General features: G+C 39.1%; 3 protein-coding genes across 6 annotated transcripts in view; all 3 read left to right on the top strand.

Annotated features, from left to right (window-relative positions):
- LOC145899632 (protein DOP1A-like) overlaps nucleotides 1–15,334 on the top strand; it is a 33,497-nt gene extending 18,163 nt beyond the window's left edge. For 2 of the 3 annotated variants that reach the window (XM_082988513.1, XM_082988514.1), the window contains exons 29-48: nucleotides 1,196–1,308; nucleotides 2,457–2,627; nucleotides 4,850–4,955; nucleotides 5,900–6,039; nucleotides 7,275–7,409; nucleotides 8,947–9,048; nucleotides 9,722–9,958; nucleotides 10,043–10,330; nucleotides 10,439–10,604; nucleotides 10,814–10,992; nucleotides 11,051–11,160; nucleotides 11,638–11,849; nucleotides 11,951–12,018; nucleotides 12,083–12,232; nucleotides 12,352–12,435; nucleotides 13,298–13,470; nucleotides 13,734–13,815; nucleotides 13,877–14,056; nucleotides 14,352–14,508; nucleotides 14,708–15,334. In XM_082988513.1, the coding sequence (XP_082844639.1) occupies nucleotides 1,196–1,308; nucleotides 2,457–2,627; nucleotides 4,850–4,955; nucleotides 5,900–6,039; nucleotides 7,275–7,409; nucleotides 8,947–9,048; nucleotides 9,722–9,958; nucleotides 10,043–10,330; nucleotides 10,439–10,604; nucleotides 10,814–10,992; nucleotides 11,051–11,160; nucleotides 11,638–11,849; nucleotides 11,951–12,018; nucleotides 12,083–12,232; nucleotides 12,352–12,435; nucleotides 13,298–13,470; nucleotides 13,734–13,815; nucleotides 13,877–14,056; nucleotides 14,352–14,508; nucleotides 14,708–14,781 (2,927 nt within the window). In that variant the 3' untranslated portion in view covers nucleotides 14,782–15,334. Of the gene's footprint in view, nucleotides 1–1,195; nucleotides 1,309–2,456; nucleotides 2,628–4,849; nucleotides 4,956–5,884; nucleotides 6,040–7,274; nucleotides 7,410–8,946; nucleotides 9,049–9,721; nucleotides 9,959–10,042; nucleotides 10,331–10,438; nucleotides 10,605–10,813; nucleotides 10,993–11,050; nucleotides 11,161–11,637; nucleotides 11,850–11,950; nucleotides 12,019–12,082; nucleotides 12,233–12,351; nucleotides 12,436–13,297; nucleotides 13,471–13,733; nucleotides 13,816–13,876; nucleotides 14,057–14,351; nucleotides 14,509–14,707 lie in introns of all 3 variants that reach the window. The other variant, XM_082988515.1, reaches the window with a different exon arrangement.
- Nucleotides 15,335–15,602: 268 nt separating this feature from the next.
- Nucleotides 15,603–18,641, top strand: LOC145898703 (adenylate kinase isoenzyme 6-like). Of its 2 annotated transcripts, XM_082987276.1 has the most exons (5): nucleotides 15,603–15,719; nucleotides 16,133–16,291; nucleotides 16,592–16,730; nucleotides 17,309–17,531; nucleotides 17,781–18,641. In XM_082987276.1, exons 1-4 carry the CDS (start codon nucleotides 15,689–15,691, stop codon nucleotides 17,496–17,498), a joined length of 519 nt encoding a protein of 172 aa, XP_082843402.1. In that variant the 5' UTR covers nucleotides 15,603–15,688; the 3' UTR covers nucleotides 17,499–17,531; nucleotides 17,781–18,641. The 2 variants fall into 2 exon arrangements, with proteins under 2 accessions (XP_082843402.1, XP_082843400.1); XM_082987274.1 differs by lacking the exon at nucleotides 17,781–18,641 and having other exon boundaries at nucleotides 17,309–17,725.
- Nucleotides 18,642–18,820: 179 nt separating this feature from the next.
- On the top strand, nucleotides 18,821–21,500 carry LOC145899096 (uncharacterized). Its single transcript, XM_082987812.1, has 5 exons — nucleotides 18,821–19,523; nucleotides 19,691–19,869; nucleotides 20,013–20,065; nucleotides 20,180–20,343; nucleotides 21,124–21,500. Exons 1-5 carry the CDS (start codon nucleotides 19,443–19,445, stop codon nucleotides 21,376–21,378), a joined length of 732 nt encoding a protein of 243 aa, XP_082843938.1. The 5' UTR covers nucleotides 18,821–19,442; the 3' UTR covers nucleotides 21,379–21,500.
- The last annotated feature ends 668 nt before the right edge of the window (nucleotides 21,501–22,168 follow it).

The raw sequence follows: 22,168 nt of genomic DNA, 5'->3' as shown, positions 1-22,168 counted from the left end.
CCTAATTTCACCAGACTCGAAATCTCGGCCGCCGGCACGCGCGCCACCAACAACCTGGGCATTGTCTTTGGTGGCCAACGTATAAGCCTCGGTCGCTTTATACACCTGCACTATGTCATAATCCGATTGTATATGCCGGGCTCGACCCAGTGTAAAAATCCCGTCATGAAAAACTGTCGTTTTTTCCATTCCTCGCCGAATTAAAGAAAAACTTCTATTTTTTTTCGACTGCCCGAATGGGAAGTTCAAACCCCTTGGAGGCGTGATCCGATTGTCGCGCCTGACAAGAATGACTGGCGACCCAAATTGTCTCGCCATACGCCAAATACAAGCAGTGCGAATATATTTTGGTTTCGTTATTGCGTCACACACTTTCTTGCGCACGGCCCATAATAGAAATAAACTAAACACTGGATGTGATGTTAGAGTAACACCTTCTTCACACCTTACAAGGTAAGACGAGTTTTAACTCCACCGTACAATGGTTGATACATCTGTCGTTCTCAAGCAACGTCGCACATAAAAGGCAACGTATTACTCAACGAACGCCCAAATCGTTGACGCAACGACAATCACTAATAGAAACATGATCTTTATCACAAGCAACCACTTCTAACCGTCACATCCCGATTTGTTTAAAATAGACCAACCCTAAATACAACAGGGAAATAGCTGACAATTTCTTGCACACGCTGCTGCACTTATCGGAAGTTCGTTCACATCTATGAATACTCTATGCTTAAAAACATAATTTCGGTTTCAAAAACATAAAGAATTTAAAAAAATTAACCCTCGAAACATCGAAACAAGCAATTAATTACTTTTCGTACGTTCATCCTCAAACGTTAAACCACTCATCTGCATACGAACTGTTATTTCCACATAGCTTAAGTTGCCGGACTTGTTCTAGCTTATCTCAGGGCGGGCGATAACGTATTCACCTCAGGTTGTGGTTGATGTGCACCGCGGTATTGTTATTTGCCGATCGCCCAGAGGCCAACTCTCATGTTGCAGCATCGTTGTTGAAATCTTTTGTCATATTTCCACTATTTCATTAGGCATTACTCTATGTGGCGATTTATCCTTGCCTGACTTTGTTAAAATGCTAAAAATATTAAATCGTCTCAAATTCGAAATAAGCCTTTGATGTATTAATTGGTTCTGAAAGAATGCTAAACCAAAAATATTCTTTCAGGTGATTTTTCGACAAAACGAACAGAAGAAAACCCACCAACATATCTCCACAACCTATCCCTCACTCTGCAACCCTCACTACTTCACTCGATCATCAAAATGCTGCGCCTACAGGTTGTGTAATACCATAGCTCTTGTGTAATATGCATAGACGTTGCACAATCTGCACGTAGAGAAACATTACGCGGTTGCACAACTTTCACCGGTCACGATGCGACTTTTAATCAAGCTTTTATGCAACGAGTTTGTTTCAGGTCCCACCATCAGCCATTGATGTAACGATTTTAATTTCCAAGCAACTTGTCGCTTGTTATAAGTGGCTGCCCAGCCGCCAGCAAATTGTTGGCTTTGGGTTTAATGGAATCTGAGAATAAGGTGCCGAGTCCATCCCGCGGTCGAACGCGGTTAGGTTTTGGGCCGAACTTCCGTACCTCCCCACTACTTCACGCATTCTTCGTTGGTCTTTTTCGTATTTTTGCTCCGGGGCAAAACCATCGCAATTTAGTTCTGATGGGATAACCAACCTCGAAGCTGATCGGACCGCGCACCTGTTTATTTTATGTTTCACGGTGGACACGCATTTGTACTTGAACAATTGGCCCTAAATAACTTTTCATTCAAACGCAACATTCACAAATCTTCACGTCGGATCAATTCGGGATTTTACGGCAGATCGTGCTTTGAAGTAGAAGCAACATTTTAAAGACAATCGATAATAATCTTTACTATAACATCAAAATACCACCAAGTTTTGTCGATTGTGCTTTAAAGGTCATTTTTCTGATCGCTAGTTTAAATACCGAAGTTGAATTCCATTTCGACGCGAATTTAAACTTGCTCGTGATTCTAAGCACCAGTCTGTGCACCAAGTGTTTATTTCCCTATGGTGAAGTGCACTTAATGCGGGTCGGCCACAAACTACAGCAAGGCCCCAATCATCATCTGCAGTACTTCCGTCTTACATGGAACATAACATGCACCTTCTACCTAACTGACAACAATATTGGCAGGCAACTTGACCAAGTCATCGTGCCTGTTTTGGATTTTTTGCTCCCCACTTAATAACGATTAGCGAGCCAAAGGCGATGTTCAAGTGGCGAACAAAGGCCATGCAAAGGATGTCTGGCTCACCGACTCGACGAGATCGTTTTCAATCGTGTAATTCGCACGCGACGACAACGGGTTTGAGTTAATGTCACTTGTCACAAGTGCAGGGTTTTGTGTCCACCAATTTTAATATAGGCCTTCGTAATTGTACACAGTCGGCCAGCGTGCTTCACTCTGATTGGCTGGATTTCGTCACTTCGTCGCTGCCCCATATGTCACGTGCCTTACCCGGAATGCTGACTCCCCTCACGCTACAGATTTGTCGAAACATGGAAACTGCAGTCAATTGTTATGTCATCAGTACTGCGGAAGTTGCATCAAACGAGGTATTTTTAAGTTTTTTTGGACTTTCGTTTATCGCGTGAACATTGTCTTAAACTTTATTTTTAGTTCCTACAAACCTGACAACCTTAAAATCCTTCAACAAAAAACATAACCAGTAATTTTTACGATTTACGAGGCCAGAAGTCTGTATTGTGTTTAATTTTATTAAAATTTTTCGAATTCTGGAAGTTTCAATAGTTTCGGTATAAATAGCTTATGTAGTGGTTATTCGGGGTTCGGATGGAGTGAAAGTGGCGATTTGCATATTGCAATATCAGCGTTCCAGGAAGTTGTGACAAGATGATGAAATGTTGCTCAATCCCGTTTCGTTAGAGATCAAAGGGGGCGTTGTTGTTTGTCATTTACAAAAAAACAATACAGTAGCAAACCAGCGATTCCATTTTTGCTTCTGAAATTGGCAGAAGGCATGTTACAAATTATAACTGGACAACATTTATTGTTTACATGTAAAATGCTGTAGGTGGGTAACAATATGTTATACTTTCTCAAAACTAATTTCGCATTGTCATTGGAATTTCACGTGGATGCAATAAGGATTATTCGAGTCTCTAGTCTACGCATCAGGATAGTGATTTTGAACCTGTTGTAGCTGCCATTTTACAAAATGCCTCATGAATTCCCCCCGACTGTTATAGTTGTGTCATAAATGTTTGGTTATGTACGAGGGTGTACCAAAAGCACCTGACAATTGAACTTTAAAATCTATTTTCCCTTTTCAAAATTGCGGCAATTTTCTCTTCAAACCGTTGCTATATTGCTCGGGGCAAATTCGAATCGACAAAATACTTGTTGTTGCCAAGTTTGGCCTTTTACGTTGGCGCTCACTTCACTTCTAAGAAACGAACACATTTAGGAATTGTCTTGTGTCATTTCCCACGATCTTATGCCGCTTCAGTGGCGATCTGGGCGTTCCGGAGCGTCCACTATGTCGAGTGACCTCCTGCTACACTGACCAGATCCCGAATTTTTGCGGAACTCGGCGGAATTTGAAATCCTCGCAGTAGATTTCTTGCCGATTATATGGATTTGTCGATCAATGTCAACCGATAAGACTGGCGTTTGTAACTGCCACAAAGACTGTTGTTTCGTAACAATGGGCGTCATATGTTTGAATCACCGAGGATAAACTTATAATCGGATAATCTGCGCAACAACAATAACACTCCGTCATAGGTCACGTGTTCAATTTCAGCTTCTTTTCGCCGGAAGATAATCATTTTTCGAATATTTGAATTTTTCTGATAAGGGTTTCTGTTTTTATTTCAACCATACTGAAGCCATGCGTCGGAAGTTAAACATAGTTTGCTTTTGAAGCTGACTTTTGTGAGGTCGTTTCCGTGCAACCGATATCATTATGCTTTAAAATGCAGTTTAAATATCACTAAACTAAACCCTTTTCTTGTTCAAATATTTGTGTGAAAAGGGGACATGTAAATAAAGTTTAAACGAAATTTATACAAATTACAATTGTTTTTTACACCCGCTTTTCTCATTCAACCAAGTTTCCCCTTTGAGTTACGTCACGAATTCCATCACGATTACATCGATGTTCGGTGTTTAAGCGGAAATGTTTTCTTTATGTTTTACCCGCGTGGCCGTACAGCGCACAGTGTGCTGTAACGCGCATTAATTCACGGTGATGGCATGATGTTGTGGGTCACAACAGAAGACACCTTAATCAATTATTCTGGCACCTTATCGTTCGAATCATCACGGGACGAAGAACAGGACACCGCAATTAAATCAGCTAAACAAGCCGAGAAATTCCCGACGCATTAAAATTAGCATTTTGTCCTGTAAGTAGATCGGTTGTAGGTTCTTTAGAAGATTCTGTCCCCAACCATGTGTCTGTGATTGTTGGTATTATTCAAATAAGCGGAGATTAATATGAACAATGTCCCTCATTTGTGGTTACCATGTGCATTTCTCCGGGTTGAACTTTTCCATGGTGGCGTTTTAGTTCAAACGCGATAAAATCTAGCCAGGTCTAGAACGCCCATGTCTGTAAAAGGAGACATCCTTAACCGCGCCTTTGCTGTAACATTATATTTATCGGGGAAACTGCTTTTGACAAAAAGCCATATTTAGTCTTGTTGGCTTTGGCCAAAGTTTTTTCCCCCATTTCGCTGTGTGTGTTTTATTCAACAACTATTGAAAACTAGCGTGTTTTGTTACAATTTAACGACACAATTTTATATTTCAGGGTGGTTTCCCCGTCGATTATGTGACGTCACTACTGCGGAGTTTGCGCACATTGATACATTCCACTCTGTTACTGCCGGTCTCTGGAGTCACGTCACTTGTCGTTGGTACGTCCACGATCATTATTTCCTCGGTGTAATTGATGGATGGTATCTGATACTTTTATGGCATGTTTTGCGATAGTAATTCGACAGTTTTTAATGCACTACGCAGCTCCTCTTGCGTGGGCAATTAACATGGTTTGATGACGTTCGCTCATTTGTTACGAATGGAAACTTGTGTGATTTGATCAGGGAATGAACGTAGAGTTTTGTGAAAACCTGTTTCTCCTGCGAAAGAAAACTGAAACTATCCTAATTATCATGTAACGATTTGAATACATTAGATGATGTTTCGCTGTAAGCCAACCATATTTCGGTATACCAAACATACGTTAATTTGTGACAGAAGGTCAGCTGCTTAAAATATATGTATATATGATGCCTTTGCAGCAACAGCAAACAATATATTCCAAAAATAAAGATAAATTAACAGAACCTTGGGTTATCACTGTGCATAATATCGCCGGGTCGGAATAATAATTAAGTGGTTTTAATTGCCGCCAAGCAATGTTTTTGCTATATTTGATGCGGTGTCCGGTCGTGTGGTGATTGCGTCCGTCGTTGAACGTAAACGAATCACGATCCCCAAACAACGAACAACTTCTCGGATCGCATGACGTCCTGACGCAATATGGGATGGTTTTGCAGCCAGCAAAGTTGAGCATGCAATAATAATGCTCCAAGAACTTGTAATCTGCAATCCAAATATGTAATTCTTAGAAGCTCGTTTTTTTGACATTTTGTTTCTAAAACAAGGGTTTGGAGAAAATGTGAGTCACAAACTAGAATAGAAGACACTCCATGAAGCAAGTCCTTCGTGACGTGTTTTGTGACATTTGCCGCATTCAGTGCGCCAACTAATTTCATGAAGTGTTCTTCTTTCGGATAATAATGCAAATGGCATAGAACCTAATTTCTGTATTGGGCATTCACAGCTTTGTGTTGTGCAGGTCTGTCTAGTTCTACCGACCGAAAACCATCGCTACTGGCAACAGCCAATCCAGTGCAAGCAAGTCAGACGTCTACGTCACTTGGTTTCTCAGCTCTCGGAAGTTTATTCAATGTTTTCAGTTCAAACAACACTTTACGGGTAAGAAACCGCCTGATCTTCTACTCCATTGTGCAAAAATTTAGAGTTCAACTTTGAGAAATCAAGCTGAAAATTTACAGAAAAATGTCATGGAACATTCCTGGTGTAAAATTTAGTTTTCTTTGATTTTGAAGTAAAAAAAACAGTAAATCTGGCTGTTTCCAAAGTTTGCAAATGACGACAAAACTATGCTCATATTATTTATTTTATAACAATAGAAAATGGGAAATTTCAATTGTGTCCACGATGCAAACGTGTATTGCAGCATGCGTTGGTTTTCGTTGGATTTACCGAAACCCACTGTGGGGTATTTCCGTTTCGCACAAAACCACTGAAAATTGTACCACGCCCACTTCTCTTGCAACCACAAAATTCCGAACTTCCTCCACCAATTTCTTCGTTCAAGTAATTAATGTGACAAGTGCCACCAGGCAGCGGACCGCCACGAAAGTGGATTAATTCGGTTGAGCTTGCGCTTGCCTTAAGTTTAAACCTATTGAAAATCTTCTTCGAGCCTCATTTTCAAATACCACTTGGCTTTGAATTGCGACCTGAACGTTCAGTTTCATTTGACCTTCGCCCGTTCGTGACGCATCGTTATACATACGTAGGATAATTGTCGAGAGGTGCTGAAGGCGATTGCGCCAATTTTCCAAAAGTGTGATATGTCAATAGTTCTAAAACACTCACATTTCACCTTTAGGGTCAGCAATCAAACTCAACACCCGGTAACATTTCGCTCCGTTTTGACCTCGGGTCATGCATAAACTCCTCACCGTGTGTGATGTTTTATGCCCACTTCAGAGAAAACGTTGCTGGACTGTTTATTTAACGTCGACTGCGAAATTTATTACCAAATAGAATGCTTAGTAAGTTGGGAGAATTTAAAATTGCTTGTGTTTGAAACACTGGCTTTTTGCTCAAAGCAATAACGCTAAATGTATCGCTGACTCGTTATTGTGTTGGCGCTTATATGTATGTAGAGAAGTTCTTGCCATATTATACTAATACCAATAAGTATAGTATGGTCTTGCATATATTTACAAGTGCTAGCACCTTGACAAATTTAAATTACAACCAAACACATTTATTTTGTATGATTTAAGTAGTTTTGTCAAAAACTCAATTTATTGTTTTCATTAGCTAGTATGTATATGTGGGAAACCGCTAACAATGTTTCCGATCACACATATAACATTCAGACGTATGTGACGTAAAATGTTCGTTTATTTCAGCCACAACACAGCGTTGATGATCATGAGCTCACAGAGGAAGCAGCAGAAGCGAAAAAAATTTCCCTCAATAATCTTCCTCGCATTCTATCCTGTCTGGCATCGATATGGAACATTACAGCCAATTCGTCACGCCAGGTAAATATTGTCATAACAGTGACTTTATGATGACGTTGCATAAAGTTTTCGGTATTTTTTTTGTGTGTGATGCCTCCGGGGATGCGTGTTGTATATTGTGACGTGCTGGGTCGTGGTTTCCCGCTGTTTGTGTTGGATTTTATTAAGTCGGTAAATAAAACGGGTCGGCCGTTTTACAGTTTGATTGGATACAAAGGATAATGGTGGCTCGTTATTATGGGGATAACTACATGTATATGTATTCAATTTACACAAATTACAATGTCAACTCTATCTCAAGCCGTGATGTCAGTTTGTACGCTACCATAACACGGTTTTGTCGAATTATGCGCAGCCCTCGAATGTCGGTTCAAGCACCTTTATATGCAAAATAATGACACACCATGAAACCTTTATAACCTATTGAAAAAAATCGAAATTTTTTTGTTTAATCGTACACGAATGTGGTAATATCAGTTTCAGGGGGAAATTTTGTCTGGTGTTTCGAATGTTTAGTTATTCGTGCTACCAAACCATTTTGCCAAACACATTGCATTGTTTTCCGTTGAGAAGAATTGCTCCTCAGTAAAGCCCGCCAGCCATGTTGCGGGCATCATGTTACGTGGCCTTATACAAATTTTGCTGCTGGTTGTAAATCCGGTGTTGCAGAACATGATCGAGCAGCAGGTTGTAAGGTGGATCCAATCTTTCCACTGATGCCACCCAAAATAAACAGTGATATGCACGTTTTCTTGTAATTCAGACCCTTGCAGCCACGATTTTCGTGTAATCTCATTTATAGTGCCACAAGCAGTAAAAGTTAAAGAAATTAGCATCTTATGAATATTGCACTACATCAAATAGAATTTATTTGGAAGCGGACTCGTGTGGTCGTTGTTGACAAGCACCAGCATTGGGTTTGGCAAGCTTACGCACAATAAACTTATAATTACATAAAGCAATAATACACGGGCCCGTTTAAATCTCTACTCGTATTCACGTGCATCCATGTGACGTTAAATGTAACTCGTGACATCAGAAAATGCAAATTTAAATTTTTGACATTTTTTCTATTATGTGTTTTGAAAAACTAAAAGTTGTCCATGAATGTTTTGACAAAACTTTCATGGACAACTTTTAGTTTATGGTCAGACATTTGTAAAGCGTGATGACCATAATGACCTGCACCGACTGACAAAGATGAAGGGTTGCTCTCTGCGTGGTTTACATTTTTCTACGAGATATATCGCGCAACAAACCGGGTTGGACAGATAAAGAAACAAAATTGTTGTTGTTCATATCCGGTTGGGATACTTTGCTGACATGACTATGAAGCATATGTAGGTTGGCCTATAATGCAGATAACATTGACATGAAATGCTTCATGGTCAGCAGTGTAAGGTTACTTGTATGACAGCGGCTGTAATCAACGCGACCAACGATGTCCTTACAAATACTTTTAAAAGTGTCGTGGTTGTATTTAAATGATCAGTTGGGGACATACCTTTACTGACCGTATTTTGTAATTTTTGACAAATTGTACGTTTTTCACCAACAGAACCCTACAACGCCACCTGGTGGTCATGCGTTTGTGACGATGGGCGACGAAGAGTCAATTGCTCAAACTGTCCTCCAACTTCTCAACCCGATCGCATTGCAGGTGACGCACCATACACTAATTCTTTGTCCCCGAAAACACGAATGACGTTGTTTACATTCAAATCTCCCGGTACTTTCCACCGGCGCTGCGCGCGCAACCGCATGTCGGCTTTGTATCCGTTAATCTTCCAGCGCCGCCGTCAGACCGTAGTTGACCCAAAGCTCCCGTGCCATCGAGTATCAAGGACTTGAACAGTATTTGTGCCCAGCTTGCACCTCTGTAATAGTTTTAGGCGGCGCGCATAATGGATCCTTTCACAGTAATCGCTGTGTGATGTCACAACAGTGGTTGCACGACAGTGTTGTGACATCACACAAGGTGGTCGGGTGGACAAGCATAACTGCGGTTTTGTCCCGGAGGAAGAGGCTGGACGTAGATCCCAGCTTATCCCCTCATTTCCAGGATAACAAAGTGGTTTGTGTGGATTGTCAGCACGATAGTGGCCACACTTTCCGTTCTTTGTTCTTACCATATTGGTTTGCGGAAGTTGGCAAGCCCATACTACTTCATTAATATTGCTTTAAGTCAATTTGGGGAATTTTGGATCACCTAAAGTGTGAACTGGCCGTAACCCCGCAAAACAATTCGCAGATGTCGCGAAACAATCCGATCAACATACTTTGATGCCACTTTACGTTGACTAATCGCTGCGCACGCTACCTTCTGTTTGCAGTACGGCGAAAATCTCTTCCATGCTCTCGCTGTGGTTTGGGAGCGTCGCGGTCGCTCGCCGACTGGAGCAAAACCTCTTCGTGAGCCGAACGATCAACAGCTTCAGCTGGTCGATGTCACGTGCAGCATTCGATCACTCCAATGTGACGTCATAATGACTTTGGTGAAGCGCGTCGTAGCGCAGCCGCCAGATTATCCGGCTTTATTAAACAGCAAAAAGCGACAAACTCCCAACGAGGTAACCATCACAATCTCCATTGGCGTTTGCTCTGACGCGAAAGAAATGCTGACAAATCGAATTTGAATTTTGTTTTTCGCGCAGGAGTGTTTACTGGAGTTCGTATTGCGTTACGTGCAACGTCAGATCCCCGCCTTACTGCGTGGTTCGCGAAGTGCGATGCTCACCTTGGTCCGCGAATGTCTTGCGCAAGGAACGCCGGGATCTCACATGACAACTGTCGACACTGCCTCGACCTTAAGCTCCACGGCGCCACCTTCAGGCAAACGACAACTTGGCGCGAATTGCTATTTTTTGCTTCTTCAGTTGTTGGCGGAATACGCAAAAAGCGCTCACAGCAGCAACGACAAGAAAGAGTTAAAGGAAATGCAGGTACGCTGCAATTTGTATTTTTTATAAATGGGTCCATCTAACTAATTACATTTATAACCACAGGAATATTGTACATTATACAACAAAATTAAATTGTTTCCTATTTAGGATGTTACAATAAAATGCATCGATTCATGCAACGCTATCGTGGATTGTTCACTTGAACATGGAGGGTGGTTAGTTAGGAAAGCTCCAACCGTGCTCCCTGCGTCACAACATGACGTTCAAAGTCCCCAAAATCGTATAGAGTCTGGTTCATCTGTTGATCTTCTGGGTACTGTGAAAGTCAAATCATTTTTCTTGCTTTTCTTTATAATGTCATTTTCGTTTGGGGTGTGAACTGCCAGTGCTTAGTCTTAGGACAACCAAATATTGCTTTTTTCTTTCCAATACTTTAACTCCTTTTTATTTTTACAGCTCATTTTGTTTCTAATCTTCTTACCCAGTTGCCATTGCATAATTTACTCTTTAAATATACAATAGATCCACATCAGGGAAAGGAAGATTCTGGACTTAAACCTGCGTCATCAGATCCCGGTATCGCGGTAACTGGACGAATTTCTCCCAATCCACAACAACCCCAACCCTCCATGACCATTTTACCACAGAAAGCGAATCCCAACTACGAACACAGCGTGAATGCTCTGCGCGTTCTGGCGCAAGTAAATACATCTACTTATATTCTGCACAAACAGGAACATTAATGAGTGTGTTTTTCAGCATCTCGCAAATTTGCTTGACTTGGTTTTTGGGAGCGAGGAAAAAGACAAAATGATTCCGTTGCTTACGACGGTCATGACCAACGTCTCTCCCTACTTAAGAAACCATTGGCAAGTTTTACAACACGTTTCAATTATTTAAAAATGTTAATAATTCAGTTGCGTTGCACTGGTGATACTTCTTCGTGATAAATGTGATAGCAACGAGAGGTATGTGATGAATGTAACCATATAAAGTTGGTCGCAAATTGACCAAAGAACTCGGCATAGATTATTTCAACATAAAAAAGTGGATTGCGGAAATGAAGTGCTGGGGGCGACGAGATGTTTGTTGCTGGTTAGAAACGCGAAATGCTTCAGGCTATTTTCAGGTTATCAGTTTACGTGCTACTGAACATACGTAATTCTATCGTCTACTGGAATGGGTTGAATGTTTATACGTATCTGAATTTCGGTCTGACGCAATGTTGTTTCGGTGTAGGAAACTAAGTTTGAAAACAAGAATCTTTGGTGTCGTTTTTTCTAAATATAGCTCTCCACCTATTTTTTCAACTACCCTGGACTATTACCATATTTCTTATTTTTCAGCCTCAACTTCGCACCAAGTTACCGAGCAGCAGTCAGCCTTCTATCGAGTGTGAGTGGTTTTCAACAAACTCGTCGTTCGTGGAAACGCGATGCGTTTGAACTCTTGCTTGAACCCGGCTTCTTTAAGATGCCACATGACAGCATCCACGAGTGGATGAACGTGATTGACCACTTGATGACGCACGACGCCACCACGTTTAAAGATTTAATGGGTAAAGAGAATGTCACCTAATGGTTTTGTTGCTCGTTATTTGTGTAGGATTTGATGAGTTGCATTAATACTCTGGGTTAATCTATTGGAATTATTTTTTAGTTCGCATTGGCTTGACTCGAAACACAACGACTGGAACTTCGTTGAATATTTTCTCCAACAAGGAACAGGTAATGTGCTAATCATGTGACGTGTGGTGTGATCTTGTTATGTCAACATCTTGTCGGTCAATAGGAACTGGAACAACGTGCCATGTTGCTCAAAAGATTGGCATTCGTCATATTTAGCAGCGGTGTGAATCAATACCAACGACATTTACCCGAAATTCAAGAGCGTTTGTCGGAAAGTTTGAGATTACATCTTGTACCCGCTGTTCAGGCCGAGGTATTCAATGTAGCAATAAACGTATTATAAGTAAAGTGAAACGTTACCCAAAAACTTTGTGTGATGATACAAACATGTTTCTGTTGTGCCAAACATATGTAGCGACTGTGTTTTAACAGGTGTTCTTGTGCTTTCGGGTAATGTTGGTTCGTCTTTCTCCTCAACATCTCATATCCCTGTGGCCAACTATTATCACAGAGCTGGTAAGATAAAAACTTAATATATATACAAAAAATATTTGTAAAATTAAGTCCAGAAGCGTTGGTGTGTGTGTGGTATTTGTGTTTGGATGTCCTCACGGGTAGATAAACAAAAAAATTCTTAATAATTAGTCAAAATAAACGTGTTTAGTTTTGAAAAGATGCTTTATCATAAGCGTTCTGAACTAAATCCAATCACTTCCAGGAAAAAATTGTTCTATATGTGTGACATAAAATATCGGCTAGCCATTAATACTTCGCGTGTTTAAACGAACATTTCGTGTTCCCACATTCCACAAACACTGATGGCACTCTTCTTGTTTAGCCCAACAAACTTCGAACATTTCGTACCTTCGTGTACTTGGGATTAGGAAAACCACTTTTGCTTTGCACGAACTTTATCGCGATTGTGAGTTTGCCGAAATATTTTAAACCACCGTTTTGCACAACGAATTGTTTTTCTTCAATTTTTCTGCTCTGTCGGCGATCGGCTGCGAAAACCCACAAAACCGCAAATTGTTGCGAATGACGCAAGACAAAAACGAATATTGTGTTGGAATTTTGTTTTACGCCGTGTAAGCTTTGCGGAGAAATGCATTTTTGTATTCAACAAATGTAGTTTCAACCACATTTGAAGAAAACATTAAGAGTCAGTTCGTGACATATGCGAAGTATTTGCTAGCCGGGGAACTTCCTTCCACAACAAACAAACACAAGAAAACCCCGTGCACAACAATACAGAGGCGTGATCCAAACTAATCGATTATTGCAACTGCAAACAGATTTCACCATGCGAGTCGATTTCCTTTGCTATTTAACTTCCAGAGTTAAACAACACATTGAGGATTTTTATTCTATTTGTCAGATTCAAGTTTTAGGTCAGATGGAACAGGAGGTCACTCTTCACGATTACGATCGCGATCTTGAAGAAGCGAAAGATGGATCGGTAAAAGATAAAACCTCCCTTGCATCAAGTAGAGTTGGTGTCTTGTTCTCTACACCGACCAGCAGCACATCCCGCATGTACTTACAAGAAAAGTAAGAACTTAAAAAAAATTGAAAAAAAAATATTTTTCGCAACTTCCTATTTTGTTTGTGTAAATATTTTGGCCCATTTGTACGTGCGTATTTTGCTTTTGTTTTGCGTTTCTATACCTTCACTGAAACTTCATCGCATAAATAGTGGTAACCTGGGGTGTTACGTCTTACTTAGCAGCAGTAACGAGTTACTTGATTTATAACAACAAAATATAATTTCAACTTTAATTTTGAGGTTTGTGTAAAAGATTTTTATATTTTAGATGGATGGCAATGTATCTGTCGGCATGCAAGCTCCTTGATTTGGCTTTAATATTGCAACCAAACCAACTTAACTACTTCAAGGTAAGTTATTGTACGTTGGAATGTAGTTAATTGATATTGAGTTGGTTCACGTCAACCACAGATGTTCCGTTGGTCTTTCGTGGGTGAACCGGGTGATTCGACAGAAGATGAAACTCTGGAGAGAAAAGTTGAAAGGAAGGAAGTTGAAGCAAGGGGAGGTGGACGGAAAAACCACGACGCAAAACATGTTTTTCCTTTCGTTCCGCACTGCATTCGAATAAACCGCGTTATGTCTGCCAAGGTGGGTGGCAACACCTGTCATAATTTCGTTATATACCGTGCATGGGCCGGCAACTTTTTGAACACCACGTACCAGTTTACAAATTATCATAAAATTTTAAAAACTTTGAGCTCCAATATACTTACGCTAAAATATGTTGACCTTTTTTTAAGTCACCACCTCCTCGTGGCACACTTATCACAGGAATATGAATTTTAAATTCATGCAATTCCCGGATGCGTAACGCATCGGAGTAAGGATAAAATGATTGATTTATATGTATGGTACAAACCTGTTAACTTTTATTGTGTTGCAGTTCAACGATTCATTGGATATGTTAGAAGCCGCTCCACTTCGCCCTCTACTGGATATAAGAAAACTTAGATCTCTGTTTGAACTTAAGGCTTTCTTCAACACAATCATATCACCTGACACAATGCTGCGAATCCTGCCCACAAAAAAAACTACAAATGGTTCGAAATTACAATAAAGCACCATCGTGTGATGATTGTTTTCATAAACACTGATCTTATCAATAAACTAGATGTAATAATAGGCAAATACACGGCTTACTTCAGTCAATTTCAAGCTCTTATATGAACCTGACCAAAATCAACACGTTTTTTCTCGCTGGGATGACTTAACGACAAGAAAGTGTGTTGTATTGTTCAGGTGTTGCCGGGTTACTAAGCAGTCCCAGCATCGAGGAAGTTTTAAGAAACGACTTTGTTGAAGAGATGATCTGACACTGTGTGTATGTGGTACTTCACTGCCGCCCGACTTGACAGAGCTTTCACATTTCCACCATGTATCGTAAAACTATATAGTACCACACAACGACTTGTGTGCGGGGGTTTATATTAGTTTGTTTAGGAATCGTTTGTTTTTATATTGTTAAGGATTTTAGCTAATAAAAATGTAATGTATTGCACGCATAATATTATAAAATCTAACTAGAGCCATTTAAATCTTAACATTGAAGCAATTTGGCCTTTGATAAAATTGTTAATTTGTTTCGTTATACCCTAAATTGCAGCAACTTTTCAATCTCTCAGGCAAATTGTTCCATTTCAAGTTCACTGTGAAAAATGTTCCACGTTAAAACTGTGCTTGTTATGAAGCGTCAAATAGAAATCCGAAGCTATAAATAAATGTTAAATGACCATTCGGTGCACCACATCATCTTTTGTTTTTATTAAAAGTTGCACATCGAATGTATAGAATCGCTTGTGCACTGGTAGAAGTTTAGTGTGCACGTTAGTTTTTCGTTACGCTTTAGTGTTGTATGATGGTAATAAACTTGGGTTTGTTGGTGTCTTCAGTTTTCCAAAATGTGATATATTTTTTAATGAGAAACTGGCGGTTACACTGCACAAAGCTTTCAAGAAGTGCCATATACGTGACAAGACGAAAACAAGTTTCATTCAATTTTGTCTGATACAATTAACGCAATGATACGGCCTGGTGACAAGACATGTTTCTTGTTTTTTACAAGTTTTATTGAAAACGTATTTTCATTCAGCTTTTTAGCATTCATTAATTATCATTGGTGTCGGTTACCATACAAACTACACGTGTGTGGTCACGTGACTCTGAAGAAAAAAACCATTGCAAATCAAAACAATTCGGATTCTCATCCAAAAAGATTTCAAGATGAAATCTGGTCCGAACATTTTAATTACAGGTGTGTTGTTAGTTTTATTTGGAACTTAGTGCAAAAATTTAAATGTTTTTATTAAACATCTACGCAACATAAAATTCAACAAAAAACTGTGTGATTTTTTGTAGTTCTTTATCATATTTAAATGTATTCCGCTTTGTTTGTGATAACTGGAGTGACTCGAATTAATGCAATTATATCAATATGCAAAACTATATGTTTGGGTTACTTTCCCATGCAATGGATTATATTTATATACCATAAAGCCAATGTTTATAATTTCTGTGAAGAATTTTTTCAATGAACAATTCCACTGATTATGCACATACATACTAGCTTTATTGTTGCTAATAGAATTTTAAAAATGTATAGAAACGATAAATCCTTGTCATTGTGAATTTACATGCACGAGTTATTGCAATGTTCTTATTACACAGGGACACCTGGGACTGGTAAATCTACCTTGGCTCAGGAACTTGCCAACCAAACTCAGCTACGAGTCATAAATGTTGGGGAAGTAGCCAAAGAAAACCAGTTATTTGTTGGCTATGATGAAAATCTACAATGTCCAATATTAGATGAAGATCGTCTTATAGGTAAGTATATTTTCCCAATCTGATAAATTTTCTTGTATATATACTGGATTGGAAAAAAATTGCACTGAGGATTTTTTTTTTGGCAATCTTTAAAACGTTTTTCTTATATTGATGCATTGGTTAATATATATTGTGTTTTTTGGTAAATTTTCACATAAGTGCGAAACATTTTTTCCAATCTGATTCATATATATATATATATATATTTGTATATATGTGTCTGCTTATGACCAGCATATTAGCTTTGGATTTTCTATTCGAACTACGTATGTACATACAACTATAATATATGTGTTTTAGATGAACTGGAGGATCAAATGGGTGAAGGTGGAAATGTTGTTGATTATCACAGTTGTGAATTCTTCCCTGAACGATGGTTCGATATTGTTTTTGTTCTCCGCACTGACAACAGTATTCTTTACGAAAGGTTGCAGCAAAGGTACATGCTTAAAAATAGTTACTTAACTTTCTGTGAGCAATGTATATATAAGTAATTATTTTATTTAAATTGTGTAGTTTTTTATGGCATGTTTGATTTGGGAAGATTAGTAACTTTTCATTGAAAATCATTTGAAACTTGTTTGTTACGAACTTGTTTCTAAAATGTGTGATAATAATTTGCGTGTAAATATTAGGCTGAATCTGAACTAAATATTTAATGATGTCATAAATTTTATATTGGTTGTAAAAAACACATGTTTCACTACAAATAACAATGATTTGTAATCATACTTTAGTGACATTTTGCGTTATTTTATTATTCCAATTTATTTTCGTTATTCATGACCTAACTTAGATATTTTTTTCACACAATCCTTCAAAATAAATCCTAATGGCAGTACATTCCAAGCACCTTTGTTTAAATTTGTGCTCAAATTTTCAGTTAAGGCCAAACATTTTGATAATTTTGTTCCGGCACATCCTGTAATACATTTCTCAAGGCCGATGTGCTCAAAACGTATGTAGTGTTCAGATCACATAAAGAAATTGCTCAATATAAAGTTGTATATATTTCAGATCATACAATGAAGAAAAGTTAAAAAACAACATAGAATGTGAAATATTTCAAACTATTCTGGATGAAGCACGTGATTCATACAAACCAGATATTGTTCATGAGTTGCCTAGCAACACCCCAGAAAATATGGAGAAAAACATAGAGGAAATTGTGACATGGTGCAACCAGTGGAGTCCACTCACAACGTAGCATTAACCCAAAATACCATTATTTATACGAATGGTGGGTTCAAAGCCCTTTCTATACTGTGTTGTTGTTTATATGGGACTGTTTTGATAAGGTTACATCCATTTATTTACGTTGCAATCCACTTCATTATAATTACGGTCAACATTTTTTGGGGGTAAAGTGAACCCATCTGTTTTGTTTGGATTAGGATGCTTTTGTTCTTTTTAATAAATTTTAGTTATAATTTTTTCGTTAACTCATGATGGCATGTTTCTGAAGATCAAGCAATAATTTTATGATCAGGTGAAGCCTCTGCAGTGTGGTTGCTATTCAATGGAGAAACAGCACAGCAACTCTAAATCATTTGGTAGTGATAGCAATTGGTAGTAGGTCAAACAGGCTAAGGTGTTGGGACTTGCATAAAAGAACATGTGATTTTAAGGTAGGATAGAATCTTGTTAAAACACAGTGCAATTCTGTATGTCAGAAGAATATTTGGTGTTAAAATTATTGCACGAGCTTTTTTAGTTATGAAGCTGAAAATGTTGTCGGGATATGTGTCCTATAAATTATGAGATTTGAGGTAGCACAGAGCTTGGCAAACCATTTGACTACAGGGCCAGGGATACAAATTTGATATTGTTCCATGGGACTACAAAGTACATTTTTAGACTAAAGTTAAAATCGTTTTGTTTTGCACGCAAATTTACTATGCACATGAAAAAGGATGGGACCACGAGGGTTATCGAGTCTGTAGCAGACAGGAGTGTTCTTAGCGCCATTCACGTGTATATCGTTGTACGACCATGAAAAAAAAGGGTCAATACAATTATTTCCTGTACAAAGTAACCGTTGACTTACATTCTGCATTACACGTTTATCTCGTGTTATTTCGTTGTATAAGATATTTTGTAAACACTTCTTGGTGTCAATCATGCGTGACCAGTTTTCAACCAATCACGTTCGTAGGCCTCTCAAGAGCGACTGTATCTCTTTCTCCAACTCATTCTGTTCCGTTCTACCCCGATACGCTATAGGATGCTACTGCTCACTGAATTAAAGTATCACCAATCACAAGACTGTTGGCAACCTTCGGGTTTGTTTAAATACAATAGAGTTATAACTGTTGCCCATGTGGTTCTGGAAAGCTAAGCAATGTTTGGAGAACTCGCTCAGAACAGGCCTTCTCTACAGCCAGTCAATTCCTACTGGATGCTCGTACGCTTGTGGCCTGAGGCAGCAACCGCCAAGCAGAGGCAATATTCCTCCAAGTGGTTATAGCTATCTAAGCTGCAAGTCAAACGCCCATGTGATGGTGACTTCCTCACGGAGAATGTGCCGTAGCGAACACCAGTCGCAATGGGAGATGATGGGTTGCGACAAATCGCATTAGACGATAGATGGCAGCCTGGCCGTGCCTCAAGCGACACTAATATTTACCAACTTATAACGGCCCAGAATGAAAGTTCCAAACCTGGGCTATAATACCGAATGAAACGTACCCTAAGCCGGAAGAGCTACATTTCTGCTGAAAAAATGATTCTCTAAAATTTGGAGCGAATAAAATTTATTGCATTAAAACCAACGTTTCGGTACATATTTGATTTAAAATTAATATATTGTTCGGGAATGCTTGACACCCATCGGGCAAATCGCTGCTTGGGACGCAGGGGCTAAACAGCTGTAATGCGGACGATGACATCCGAATAAGAGCGACAAGCGTAAAGTGTTAAATCTTGTGATCTCCCGCGAATATCGTTGGCGCCTAGTTTTGCCTGTCATCTCTCCACACTCCATGTTCGAGGAAGCTTTGTTTTAGCACTTTGATTTTAATTCCCTTCTCAGAGGGTCGCATACAGTTTAAAAATTTGTTTGCTCACCGAATTAACCATCATTCGAAGTTGAATCAGTTAGAAGTAAGTTCATTGGGTTTTTGTGTGAGTGGATATTGTAGACACTGTTAGTATGAAGTGGTCAGGTTGTCCAGGCAGCACTGTAGGTTGTGGAGATACGACTTCAACATATGACGAGTTTGTTTTTTGCCAAGTAAGTTACAACATTACTAGCATACATTGAGTTACTTGCATATTTTGTACCGATAGGTATGTATTGCTATAGTACAATGAGGAAAAATTAGTAGGCTGTATGCAAGAGAATATACTTTTTGTCTAACCTGATCTTGCTGACAGTTTTGTTCAATGTACTGATTTTAGGCAAAGCCAGGAAGACCTAAAAAACGCCGTCTGTCACGTCCATCTTCATCATTGTTCTTGGGAATTCAACAGAGAAATAGAAATGCATTGAATCAATTATCTTCGGTGAGATGTTTGGAAGTCACGCCGACTAAAGTTCCCCACGCTGCCTTCACAAGGACCTCTGCCATCCGTGTTAGGTATGTTGGTTCAAGTTCATCTCCCAACTTTTTTGTCGGAATTTAGTTGTTCTGGAATAGGCGCGGAATCGAAATTCAAGATCTATTTGAAGTCTTTTCGGGATGCTGAAGTGAAACGTAATCATTTTTTACATCATTTGCAGAAAACCAAAACCTCACAGAAATGCCCACTTTGATCAGCTCCTCAAACACCAACGTAAGTGCTCATTAAACCCGATTATTAGCCTACAACCAATAATAAATAAACGCAATTATTCCCATAACTTCTATCTCGTCACATCATAAAACAAGCTTTGTCTCCATCTCACAGTCGGAATCTCGGCGTTTCGAGGTTTTTTGTCCTCTGAACACAGCGAGGACAACTTGGACTTTTGGTTGAAATGTGAAAAATATCGAAACGCGTCAGAAGAAGAACTTGTGGATTTGGGAAGAGATATTGTGGAGAAATATTTAACACCTGGATGTTTACACGAGGTGGGCTAGGGATTTTCTGTCGTCAATTCCTTCAATATTTGCCAGTAACATCAGTTTAGTTTGAATGTAAATGTTTTTGATATTCCTTTCTTGGTCTTGTTTTGATTAGCTTTATTTTGCTAATTGCTGTCCCAATTTAACTCGGTTGCGACATTAATGGGTTTTAAAGAGATGTTATAGTATAATTTTAGCTTGAAAGTAATAATAGCAACGCCATTCAACCAACCTACATAATATATATAGCCTTACAGTATATCGAACAAAGAGATTAAATTATTTAGTGGCGTTTTTACTTCAGCTTGTAGACACCAGTATTTTTTCTTTGCATACCTGTGTTTGTAAATTTGATGAATTCTCACGAAAAGCGATGCAATGGCTCGTTTTGTATACAGATATCATAACAAGATTGATATTCTGAGAATAAAAAGACTGGCCCATACTGTTACTAACATTGCCATGTTTGAAAAACGTGTGTTTTGGGGGGTTTTATGCCGTTTATTGTGTATTTTTGCGTTTTGTGTCGCTTTCTGCGCATTTTCCGCCTCTAGTGGTATGTGGCCGATAACAAAATGACGTCACCACCCGCGCGAGCCTTATCTGTGACGTCAGGTCAGCTCCTTATAATGCTGGAGCTACACCAACCGCGTCATTCAAACTGATGATGGCATAAGTTCTTGCCGTAACGTTTTTCAAACATGACAACAATATGGGCCAGTCTTCTTATTCTTAGAATTATGAGTAAACCCGTGATTTGTGTTCTTAACATTGATATTATTTCAGGTAAATGTCAACTTTGTGTCGAGACGTTTCGCCCAATTGAAAGGGTCACAGGGCGAGCGCGATGCGTTTGATGTCGTTCAACAACACATCTACCAACTTATGAGCAATGATTCCTTCAGAAGATTCTCGAACGACTACGCAACGCTCATGCCTTACTTAAATACCATTACGTTGTTTTTAAACAATTCCGCTCATAACAACAATCTTACAAGTACGATAAAAAAATCGTCGCTCAAGTTCGCAGATTTGGTTTAGCGTGTTGGTTTTATTCTTGTTTGCATCGCGTTTTGTGGCCATCGATTTCCTTGCGCCGTGAAGTATTTTCAACGATCCTGCATTTGTCAATACATCCAAGCTGGGCCCTTTTTCGTTTTCTGTCGGCTGGAGCAGTCGCCCGCGTTTGCGCGACGATGTTAGTGTTGAGGAATACGTGCAGTGGTGAGGATATAGTAACGAGTTCAGAAATTATAAACCTCCTGAGGTTGTGGCCAAAGTAAAATTGCTTGATTTTTTGTATCGCAGTGTGTATATTGCATGAATTTGAATTTATTACGAACAGTATAACTTACAGAGGAAGCGTGTTCAAAACTATTCCTGAAATAAACTTGGGGGTGATAAATTTTTGATTTAGTCAACTTACCAAAGACGATACTGCAGCAACTCAAGAATTTTTTTCCATTACTGACTTGATAATATTTTGAAAAATGGTGCAGTACAATGCCACCGATCGTTTGCCTATCAAACTTGTTCCATCTTGATAATTTACCGGGCTCCTCTAAAATATGTCTGCTGGCAGGTTTACTAACAAATTGTTTCGTGTTGGTTTAACGAAATCGCATAAAAATATTTAAAGTTGGTTCTTTATCTGATGCAAATTAAATCTATTTAGATTTTCTTTAACTTGATTGACAAAATTCCCAAGAGAGGCTTCAGCAAGACACTTAAATCAATTTTCAATTTTCTCCAGTCGACTGATTTAATAAAAATCGAATTTTTCTTCGCTCCCTCACGCGACAAATGTGCAAGCACGTTTGTTGGTTCTCAC

The sequence above is a fragment of the Ascidia mentula genome, chromosome 4 (assembly GCF_947561715.1).
Source record: "Ascidia mentula chromosome 4, kaAscMent1.1, whole genome shotgun sequence".
Lineage (NCBI taxonomy): Eukaryota > Metazoa > Chordata > Ascidiacea > Phlebobranchia > Ascidiidae > Ascidia > Ascidia mentula.
The sequence above is the reverse complement of the archived record's forward strand: the minus strand, read 5'-3'. Positions and strand labels throughout refer to the sequence as shown.